Source organism: Asparagus officinalis, chromosome 5 (assembly GCF_001876935.1).
Source record: "Asparagus officinalis chromosome 5, Aspof.V1, whole genome shotgun sequence".
Lineage (NCBI taxonomy): Eukaryota > Viridiplantae > Streptophyta > Magnoliopsida > Asparagales > Asparagaceae > Asparagus > Asparagus officinalis.
The window spans coordinates 11,336,310-11,348,062 of record NC_033798.1 but is presented as its reverse complement, the minus strand read 5'-3'; the positions used below and the strand labels follow the sequence as shown (position 1 = coordinate 11,348,062).

The 11,753-nt window shown below is 41.6% G+C and overlaps 1 protein-coding gene and 1 long non-coding RNA gene across 2 annotated transcripts; one reads left to right on the top strand and one right to left on the bottom strand.

Moving 5' to 3' along the window:
* LOC109843214 lies at positions 6,555-9,906 on the bottom strand. The gene is made up of 2 exons (XR_002247576.1): positions 9,782-9,906; positions 6,555-6,820 (listed from the first exon to the last, which is right to left on the bottom strand). It is a non-coding gene; the product is annotated as an uncharacterized LOC109843214 (long non-coding RNA).
* LOC109843213 (laccase-3-like) lies at positions 7,967-11,264 on the top strand. The gene is made up of 5 exons (XM_020412152.1): positions 7,967-8,159; positions 8,254-8,405; positions 8,701-8,945; positions 9,762-9,890; positions 9,979-11,264. The coding sequence occupies exons 1-5, from the start codon at positions 8,049-8,051 to the stop codon at positions 11,046-11,048; spliced, it is 1,707 nt and encodes a 568-aa protein (XP_020267741.1). The 5' UTR covers positions 7,967-8,048; the 3' UTR covers positions 11,049-11,264.

The window sequence follows — 11,753 nt, the reverse complement described above, 5'->3', positions numbered from 1 at the left end:
GGGGAAATTCCATTTGACAGCTCTAAGATACCATTAACCACACGTCTTGGCCTAAGAATCAAAGACAACTGCATTTCACTGTCCTCAGGCTACAACTCTGATTACGACATTGCTAGGATGCTGCTATTGTATTCTGATTTAGATTGACTCGCCTAAATATTTCGTCATTAGGTATTCGATACGAGTTTACATACTCTATTCTGAATCCAATTCTCTGATCAATGTCGACATTTGGACGCCTGCTTAAAACCTAGATGTGGATAGGTAGCACGAAAAAAAAAATCGACATTTAGAATTTAATTTAGAGACAGTCCTCCGACGACGTGAATGTTTCTCTTGTATCCTGATACACGTACCTCATACATTGTTATTAGGCATTCATACGAATACGGATACTGTTATCAGAATCCAATTCTTTGATCAATGTGGATATATTTGCATGTCTACTTAAAACATGATGCAGGTAGGGATAGCACAAAAAGACACCGGTCATTTAGAACTTAGTCTATTTGTATGATGTACATACCATGTGATATATAAACTCTGTACTATACCATGTGATGCCACAACAAAGACCAATCTTAAAGCAAGTAAGTTGTGTCTATGTACTTTTCTGAATTTAAGGAGGGAATCAAATTGAAGATGCTCATTCAACTGTTAACAATAGTTGTCGATGTTGCATATAATAAACAAGAACCTATTTCTTTTTCATAACCGAGTTTTCTTCCTAGCTGGGCTTCCATCTGCTTGGCTTGGCAGTAATGTTGTTTTCAGTTTCGCTTCATCAGTTGTGGTACCAAGGGCTGGAAAGCATCTTCATGTGAGTACCAGAAAGATCTACCCTTTCAAATGGTATCGTGGACAGTTCCTCAATTCCAAGCGAAGGAAATGTTGCGCGCCATGCGGAAGCGTGCTCGACAACCAAACGAGTTGGTGAGCGATGATAAAAGAAAACCAAAACCAAGCACGAGTGCAATTCACAAAATAACGACCAAAAATCACACACAAACACAGGAATTTACGTGGTTCGGCAATTACCTACGTCCACGGGGAGAGGATGGGGAGATTTCACTATATGGAGGAGAAATACAACGGGTTACAACTCACAAAATCACTCAAATATAACCCTAACCAAAGCTCTTAACTCCCTCACAATATCTCTCTCTCAAAGTGCTCAAAACAATGCTAATTCTCCTCAAGAAACCCTAAAAAACGTGGTTCTATTTATAACAAAACACAATGCTAAATAGATTAGGATTCTAAAAACGAGTCTGCCACACCCTGGTGTGGCACACACCACACCCATGACAAACATGACAGATTCTGCCACACCAGAGTGTGACAGACACCACACCCATGGAAAACATGACAGATTCTATCACTGGTGTGGCAGACACCACACCAGGGTGTGGTGGAGTTTGTTTTGCTTATTCTTCACGTTTTTCTCAATTTCTTCGCCGTTTTCACAATTCTCCACCTCGGCGAAGTGTTCCCAACACTGAGACGACACCAACACGAGCACCAATGCGTCGTCTCTCTAAACTCGGCTGCACCAATGTGATTGCCTACGTACCCCCTCTCCCAAGGGATCAAGCCGCCCGTAGCTCATCCAAATGGCCGCTAACTGCCTCAACAATCACGAATGTGCAACAAGTTTCGACGATGATCAAACTTGTTGCTCGGAACCACCTTAGTGAGTATATCCGCCGGATTATCCTTCGTGTGAACCTTCACAATCTCCACATCGCCATCTTCAAGAACATTACGAATGAAGTGATAACGAACGTCAATGTGTTTCGTCCTCGTATGAAAAACCTGATTCTTCGCCAAATAGATAGCACTCATGCTATCATAATGAATAGTGACGGACCTCTGTGATATACCAAATTCCTCCAAATGGGCTCCCAATGGTACACTAACTGGCTTCGTATCCATGCTAACATGAAATCGCTGTAGTACCTTCTTCAAATAAGTCACCTGTGTCAAACAAATTTTACCTTTCTTCTTGTCTCTGCCGATCTCCATTCTCAAAATGCGTTTGGCCTCACTCAAGTCCTTCATCTCAAACTCATTTGAAAGCTGAACTTTCAACTCATCTATAGCCGACCTGGAAGTAGAGGCAACCAACATGTCATCGACATAAAGTAACAAATAGATGTACGCACCTCCTTTCAACTTGCGAAAATATACGTAAGGATCAAACTGGTTCCGAGTGTACGAATGACCAATCATAAAATCATCGAATCGTCTATACCACTGTCGAGGGGACTGCTTCAAACCGTATAGTGATTTCTTCAATCTGCAAACAAATTTTTCCTTCCCTGCAGCTCGGAATCCCAATGGCTGAGTCATATATATTTCTTTATCAAGATCACCATGAAAAAATGTCGTCTTCACATCCAACTGATCTAACTCCAAACCATACTGTGCCACCAAAGCTAGCAAAATCCGAATAGAAGAGTGCTTCACCACCGAAGAGAAAACCTCATTATAGTCAATACATTCCTCCTGTGCATAGCCCTTCGCAACCAACCTAGCTTTGAACCTCAATGGAGTGCCATCAATACCCTCCTTCTTTATGTATACCCACTTGCAACCAATTGCCTTCCGCCCCTTTGGAAGCTCAACAAGCTCTCACGTATCGTTCTTGTGAAGAGACTCCATCTCCTCCTGCATAGCCACCTGCCACGAATCAGCCTCCGAACTCTGATCGGCCTCTCTGAATGTAGTAGGCACCATCTCATCGATACTCTCCACCGAAAGTGCATATGCAACTGTGTCGGCATACCGTGCTGGCAACCGTATGTCTCTCCTCTGTCTCCGAACCGTAATAGAATCCTGAACCTGAGCCATCGGTCCCTGATCCTGTATAACTGTACTCGTATCCTCCTCCTCGTCATCGTGCTCGCCTGACGTCACCTCAGTCGGCACTCTAATGGATACTGTACCATCTGGACAATGTGGAGCTGCATCGATCTCCACCACCTGCGATATCTCCTCTGTCGGGTCGCTCTCCACCTGATGAGAGCTGGAAAGCTTCAAGATAGAAGCCTCATCAAATGTGACGTCTCTACTCAGCACAATCTTCCTATCAACTGGATCCCAAAGCTTGTATCCCTTGACACCGCGCTTGAATCCTATAAATATGGCCTTCCTAGTTCGAGGTTCTAATTTATCTGTTCTCACATGATAAAATGCAGGGCACCTGAATACCTTGAGCTGGTTATAATCGTGTGATGTCTCTCCCGACCACTTCTCTATAGGGGGTTTCCCCCCAATCGCAGATGAAGACAGCCTATTAATGAGGTGGCTCGCATATGTAAGTGCCTCAGCCCAAAAGATCTTCTCCAAACCATTTTGCGACAATAAACATCGGACCTTCTCTAGTAAAGACCGATTAAGGCTCTCTGCCACCCCATTCTGCTGCGGTGTATGACTAACCGTGAAGTGCCTCTCTATGCCCTCGTCTCGACATAGCTGCAGAAATGGGTCTGAAGTATATTCACCACCGTTGTCGGATCGTAACGTCTTGATCTTTCTCCCAGTCTGCAGTTCCAATCTCTTCTTCCACTCCACGAATATATCTAGGACTTCACTCTTCTTTGCCATGGTGTACACCCAACATCGCCTAGAATAGTCATCAACGAACGTGACGAACCAATGTCGACCACCAAGTGATGCAGTCTTGGTGGGACCCCAAACATCTGTGTGCACGTAGTCCAGGATGCCCTTCGTCCTATGAATGGTCATCCCGAACTTCACCGTTGTCTTTTTACCAAGAACACAGTGCTCACAGAACTCCACTTTACCACTCTTGGCTCCTTTCAATATTCTCTGCTTGCACAGCGCCTGCAGTGACTTCTCTCCTGTGTGCCCTAACCTATAATGCCAAAGCCTACTCATGTCCGCCTCTGAAATAGCTGAAGCAACATGGCCAATCTCGGTGCTCCCCTTCAGATAATACAAGTTCCGACTGTGGACTCCCTTCATTACTACTAAAGATCCCTTAATAACCTTTCTTACAGCGTCTTCAAATGTCACCTTGAATCCCTTCGCCTCCAAAGCTCCAACTGAGATAAGATTCTTCTCCAGCTGAGGAACAAATCTCACCTCCTTCAATTCGCGGACTACTCCGTCGTGCATCCAAATCCGCACGGTACCTATCCCACAAATATCACGGGATTGATCATTTCTCATGACAACACCCCCATCGAGTCTCTCAAATGATGCAAACCAATCTCGCCTAGGGGTCACATGATAAGTAGCGTCGGAATCAAGCTCCAATCTGATGCATCCAATTGGTTCACCTCCGGAGTAATCAGTAGAGAAAAGCTCGAATCATCGAAATCATCGTCTTTCACAACGTTCACCTCATTGGCCTTCGGGCCCTTTTTCTTGCTATTCTCCTTCTCTTTGATCTTTCGACAGTCTCTCTTCCAATGTCTCTGCTCCTTGCAGAATGCACATTGGTTCTTTCCTAGCTGGTGATGACCTTTTGACTTTGACCTTGCTCTATTTCCACCTTTCGGATATGGGCTTCTACCTCTTGTCGACAAGGCCTCTCCTGAAATACTAGTGCGGGAAGTCTCATTATCCTTCCTCCTCAAATCGTAGTTTGTCAATGCGTTAGTCACTTCACTATAAGTGATAGAAGATCTTCCATTCAACAAAGTAAGCACGAAGGTATCATACTCCTCATCCGGTAAGGAGCTCAAAAGAATAATAGCCTTGTATTCATCTGATATCTTCTCATCAACATTCGCCAAGTCCGACAACAACTTAGTGTAGTTGTTCACATGAGCCGCTAGCGAGGTGCCTCTGGACATCTGAAATCTGAATAATCTTCGCAGCAAATACAAACGGTTCTCAACACTCTTCGTAAGGTACTTATTGTTGAGAATTTCCCACATCTTCATTGCAAACGTCACCCCAATCACATCATATTTCAGCTCCTGTTCCAAACAAGACCTGATCACCCCATAAGCGTTTCTATTCATCTTTTCTCATATCGTCTCTTCATATTTAGGTGCCCTCTCATCGACCATGATGATCTCCTTCAAATTTTGAGCATTGAGCACATCCTGTACGTCGCTCATCCACAAACCAAAATTAATTTTACCGTCATATTTCACCACACTAATCTTAATGTTCTGAAAACCAACTTGAACTGTACCCGTCATCTTGCTGCTTTCATATTTCACCACACTAATCTTAATGTTCTGAAAACCAACTTGAACTGTACCCGTCATCTTGCTGCTTTCATCAACTTCTTCACCCATAATCACAAACTCTAAATTACAAAGAAAGATTCAAACTTTATAGAATTTAGAAGTTACCCAACTGAACCCTAGATTGGATTCCAAATAGAACTCCTAACCACACAAGGAAAGCGAGATCTTCAACGGTAACTTTAAACCCTAACTCCACCGAAGCCTAAAACTCCAAGAACCAAGCTTCCAACTGAATCTTCCTCCACCTAATCCAAAACCCTAGATCTGAAATCCGAGCTCTGATACCAATTGTTGCGCGCCATGCGGAAGCGTGCTCGACAACCAAACGAGTCGGTGAGCGATGAGAGAAGAAAACCAATTGTTGCGCGCCATGCGGAAGCGTGCTCGACAACCAAACGAGTCGGTGAGCGATGAGAGAAGAAAACCAAAACCAAACACGATTGCTCGACAACCAAACGAGTCGGTGAGCGATGAGAGAAGAAAACCAAAACCAAACACGAGTGCAATTCAAAAAATAACGACCAAAAATCACACACAAACACAGGAATTTACGTGGTTCGGCAATTGCCTAAGTCCACGGGGAGAGGATGGGGAGATTTCACTATATGGAGGAGAAATACAACGGGTTACAACTCACAAAATCACGCAAATATAACCCTAACCAAAGCTCTCAACTCCCTCACAATATCTCCCTCTCAAAGTGCTCAAAACAATGCTAATTCTTCTCAAGAAACCCTAAAAAACGTGGTTCTATTTATAACAAAACACAATCCCAAATAGATTAGGATTCTAAAAACGAGTCTGCCACACCCTGGTATGACACACACCACACCAATGACAAACAGGGCAGATTCTGCCACACCAGGGTGTGACAGACACCACACCCATGACAAACATGGCAGATTCTACCACCGGTGTGGCAGACACCACGCCAGTGTGTGGTGGAGTCTGTTTTGCTTATTCTTCACGTTTTTCTCAATTCCTTCACCGTTTTCACAAGAAATGTGTGGTTCACTGCAATTGTAATATACAATACAGGTGTTAGTCGCATGCACTTGTAGTTACAGCAACAGTAGTAGCATGCAGTTTTAGTTGCAAATGCTTAGTCTAATTATTAAATACTGTAATCTATCATTGAAATTGTAGCTGTAGGTGTTTGTTCTGGGTATCTGGTTTTTGGACTTGAGTTAGAGATTAATTATAGTTGGACCTATAATTTAAAGCCTATATACAACTCAAAAGGGTTGCAAACTGCGACTTATGCCCAAATCTGTATAAGTCATCTGCTGCAACTAATGACCTTTTCGCTACTACATTCATCAGTTGCAAAGAAATGAACAACTATTATTGATCCAAATGTTCCAGTTGCATACTAGTGACAACCCCTACAGCTGCAATAAACCAAACATACATACGGCATGCGAGTTGCCTTTGGCTAAAAACTAAAAACTAACAAGCATACATTAATAAAATACATCAGCCTCTAGGCTACATAAGCATAGTGCCATAGACTATACCAGGGAAGCTTTGAAGGGTCTCTTTCAATGGAGGTAATTAACTCAGTCCTCAATTTCATATAGATAGATAACCTGTGACAGTAAGAGTTTGGTAAGTTAGTGATTTCTTCATACATACACATTCATCAATGTAACTTGGAGTACTTGAACTGATTAATACCGTAACTTAGAATTTCGCATTACTCTGCATTAGTTTTTATGGCAAGGAAAAAATCATAATCTATCTCTTGGTAACTTCACAGGTTAAAGACTGCTAAAGAGAGACAAGTTACATGGAAATGAGGCATCTAAAAATAGACCTCCAAACCCAAAAATAAAAAACTCTTTCTACGGAGGAGCTCACCTCCACTAACAACCATTACACAAATACTAATTAGTAATTACACCATGTGGTTCTTCCAAAACCAAGCATCAAAAGGTTCAATGATGTCTGTTATCCAAGATAAAGGGTATTGACCAGAAGTAGTAAATTAGTTGTCAAAAGAGTTAGTAAGATATAAGCCTATCTTTCTTGTTTATTTGCATGGAAAATGACTTGTAAGCAAGTAAGATAGAAAGAAAGAGAAAGGGATGTCACTTCTTTTGTTAATTCTCACTAATGAGACAAAAAGATGGGGTATCTCGGTTTTGTTCCTCTTTCACACTCTTTGGTAATCAAACCAGAGGGATGTATTTTTCTTCAATTGCTTTATCAGTAAGTTTTTGTACCACAATCACAGCTTAAAGGTCTCAACAAGTATTTAATGGCACGTGTGGCAATCTTTTCTATTTATCTAAGACCCTTATGTATATACTTCTGTGTATCTAGTTTTTTTAGTTAAGCAATTTACAGTTCAACGGTTGGTTTGAAGAACAATTTTTAAAGAATCAAGTGTTCTAAATCAAAATTTTTAGATTTCTCTGATAAATAACACAAATTTAATGCTGCGCATCTGATTCGGTGATATAAGAAACAAGTGATTAAGTAGGTTTAGACCAGGATTGTTCTAACTTCTAAGAAGTTCCAGCCACTTTGAATTCTTGTAGAACAAGGACTGCTCAATTTACCATCCAACCGTGTGATGGAGCTAGTTGTTGTAACCACTCATAGAGTCTTGAGCAAGGTAGCCTTTAGAAGCTTAACCCCCATTTAAAATTAAAAACAAAACCTCTTGCTCCTTAAAATCTAAACCTAATCTGCCAAACTCAAAACCACCAGATCTCCCTAACATTTGCATTTGTATTTCTATTAATATAAGCAGATCTCACTCCTTCACAATTCCTTCTTAATTAATCTCCCAAACTAATACCCCTGCTGAAAATGGAGGCTCGCACAACCAATCTCATGATTTTCTCGTTAATCTGTTTGTTCTTATGTCTCTCTCTTCTTTTTATTTGTATCAATGCAGAAGTCCACTACCATGACTTTGTTGTATGCTCTCTAATCATCTATTGTCATTTCCAGTCTATGCTTCTTTCTTCAGAGTCTTCATGATAAATTTTTTTCTTCATTTTACTTGATCTAGCTCCAAGAAACACCAGTGAAGAGGCTGTGCCAGGAACACAAGATCATTACAATGAATGGACAGCTTCCTGGTCCAACGCTTAAGATCAGGAATGGAGACTCTCTCGTGATCAATGTCATGAACCGAGCCCGCTACAATGTCACAGTCCACTGGTACGTGCAAACATACATAGATATACATACATATACATGCGTACATACATAATATATATCAGAATATTGGTACGCGCTGCCACCTCATTTAGCAGAATGAGGTGCCAAGAGATGGGAACGGTGAGGTCACCTGCTCTGGCGAGATGAGACTCACAAGTATTCTATCTGTTGGCAGCTCATTCAGCAACTTAAGTTGTCACCTCATACCCAGCCGTGCATCAAATTACACATGCATGCATCAGATATGTATACATGTAATTGGAATTCTAAGGTGATTTATGTTCACTGTGGTCAGGCATGGAGTCAGACAGATGACAACTGCATGGGCTGACGGGCCGGAATTTGTGACGCAGTGTCCTATAAGGCCGGGAGGGAGCTACACGTATCGGTTCACGATCAAGGGCCAAGAAGGAACACTTTGGTGGCATGCACATAGTTCTTGGCTTAGAGCGACTGTGTATGGGGCTCTCATCATCTATCCGAGAGAGCATAAATCCTACCCTTACCCTAAGCCACATAGAGAAGCCCTTGTAACTCTTGGTAAGAAATATAGAACTTGCTTGTTATTGTTGGTAGAAGAAAATCAAGGTGTTTTTTAACAAATTAAGAGCCATTAGGACAACTCTTGGTTACCAAAGTTTGACATGATGAGGACACTTGATTACTAACTTCTTGCAATACTACCCAAGAAAAGGTCAAGGGTACGACATGCAAAAATAATGATTTTAACTTTATGTTTAGATCTATTATAATATATGTTTCCAAAATAATATATCTTCCTTATCTTCAATCCATAGTTTGGTGAGGAATATGTAACTCTCATGTTAGTGTGATTAGCACAAAGTGAAGAAGTTTTCTTTAAACAATTGTAGCTGGGACAACTTTGGTTACCAAGTTCGACATGATAATGACGGTTATAATTGATGCTGCAAAAATAGGTCGATCAAGGATGCAAATTTTATAAAATCAATAAATTTTTAATTATGTTTGAATCAATTACAACTTGTGTACTGCAAAAACATAAGATCATTCTTTTAATTCAAATCATAGCTTTTATTAACGGAACAGTAACCTAATACCCCTACCAATAAAGTATGTCATTAAGTACTATGTTACTAAGGGCGACCAATCCTAAGTTGATGTGTACTATACTTGTCCTCTCTAACAAGGGAGCACAAATAATCCTATATAATCAATTTTGAGAATTCAGAAAGACAGGGAACAATTCAAAAATTTGAACAAATTTAGATATCATGACAACAAAGAACATGCAGAAAAATAACTATAATTATATGAAATTGAAGTACAAGATATGATGATAAAAAGTATCATAATGAATTTGGTAAAAACAAACAGGGGAGTGGTGGAATACAGACCCAGTTCAAGTTGTGAGACAAGCAACAATGACCGGAGCCGCTCCAGCCATATCCGATGCATACACCATCAACGGCCAGCCCGGCGATCTCTACAACTGTTCAAGCAAAGGTCATCCATCTTCTCTTCTTCAATTCATCCTCTGAACTATTATATCCTCTCACACAAAAAATAAAACTTCAATGCATCATATTTTCAGGCACAACAATAATTCCAGCAGCGTTTGGGGAGACTATACTCCTGCGCTTCATCAACGCTGCACTCAACAACGAGTTCTTCATATCCATCGCCGGCCACACAATGACAGTGGTCGGAGCCGATGCTGCCTATAACAAGCCATTCGTAACCTCGGTCCTCATGCTTGGTCCTGGCCAGACCACTGATGTCCTCGTCACAACCAGCGCACCTCCCGGAAAATACTACATCGCTGCCCGTGCTTACGCCAGCGCCCAAGGTGTCCAATTCAACCCCACCACCACCACTGCCATCCTCGAATACAGGGGAGCTGGCTGTGGAATCTTGCCACCATTGATGCCTCTACTCCCTGCGTACAATGATACCTTTGCTGCCACCGCAATTGCTGCTGGCTACAAGAGCTTATCACCAGTGACGCTGCCAGGTCCTGTTGATGAGCACCTCTTCATCACGGTAGGCGTTGGCTTGCTCAGTTGTCCCCCTGGCAGAACTTGCCAGGGTCCTGGTGGAACTCGATTTGCAGCCAGCATGAACAATTACTCTTTTGTGCTCCCTTCAACCATCTCCATCCTCGAAGCTCAGCAGTTCGGGGTGCCAGGGGTTTTCACCACTGATTTCCCTGCAGTTCCGCCGGTTCAATTTGACTACACTGCTGATAACATAAGCCAAGATTTGTGGCAACCAGTGCAAGCAACTAAGGTTTATCCATTGAAGTATGGCTCAGTTGTGCAGATAGTATTGCAGGGCACCAATATAGTTGCAGGGGAAAACCATCCTGTACATCTCCATGGGTATGATTTCTACGTGCTTGCAACTGGATTTGGCAATTTCGATGCTGAGAGAGATACACCAAAGTTCAATTTGATCGACCCGCCATTGAGGAACACCGTGGGGCTGCCAGTTAAGGGGTGGGCTGTGATTCGTTTTATGGCGGATAATCCGGGAGCCTGGATAATGCATTGCCACTTGGATGTGCACATAACTTGGGGGCTGGCGATGGTCTTTGTGGTGGAGAATGGGGTGGGACCATCAGGGTTTCTACAGCCACCTCCAGTTGATCTTCCACATTGTTAAGGTAAAAAAGACTCGAAAGAAAACAAGAAGAGAAAAGATTCAGTAAATATCTGTATTTCTTGTTTTTGGTTGTCTGTTTAGTCCGATTATTTTCCCGTTATAGTTTGTGGTGCTTAATCTTAAGCACATACTTGAGATTTTTACGAACTTGATATACATATACGAAATTGCCCTGTTTACAAGGGTGCCAGTCCTTTATTTCAGCTTATGGATTATTGCATGTGCGTGAGAGGTGGGATAATGCATGCATTTAAGCAAATAACAAAATCCAATATTGGAGGAAAACTATGAAAAACTATTAAGTTTCTCTTAGATGTCTCTCGTCTCAATAAGGAACCTCCTGCACATCATTTACAACTATAGGTATCTCAGACATCAATGCTAGGCTACAAACTTTTAAAACAAAGCAAGCATGGAGAATAATTCAAGCGTCACCACGCTGTTTGCCTTATGATGTATTTAGTATTTTAAAAAAATGAAATATGTCTATGCCAGATCAGCATGCATCTTTTACTTTTCTTTTACTGTATGATCATGTATACTTACGACTTGCACATCTAACCAAGATTACAACAAGGAGACTAGATTGCTTCCATCCAGTTGAGGCAAATATAATTTTAATGCAAAAAATAATGACAACAACGTGAAATAGAGCACACACCAATGAATACACTGACAACCAGGAAATCAAATCACAATTCAGGG

What these genes read in the sequence shown, in the direction of transcription:
- LOC109843213 (XM_020412152.1), top strand. Translation starts at nt 8,049, where the DNA reads ATGGAGGCTCGCACAACCAATCTCATGATTTTCTCGTTAATCTGTTTG. An exon ending in TACAATGTCACAGTCCACTG is followed by an intron (nt 8,406 to 8,700) that starts GTACGTGCAAAC and finishes CACTGTGGTCAG; the next exon opens with GCATGGAGTCAGACAGATGA. An exon ending in CTACAACTGTTCAAGCAAAG is followed by an intron (nt 9,891 to 9,978) that starts GTCATCCATCTT and finishes TCATATTTTCAG; the next exon opens with GCACAACAATAATTCCAGCA.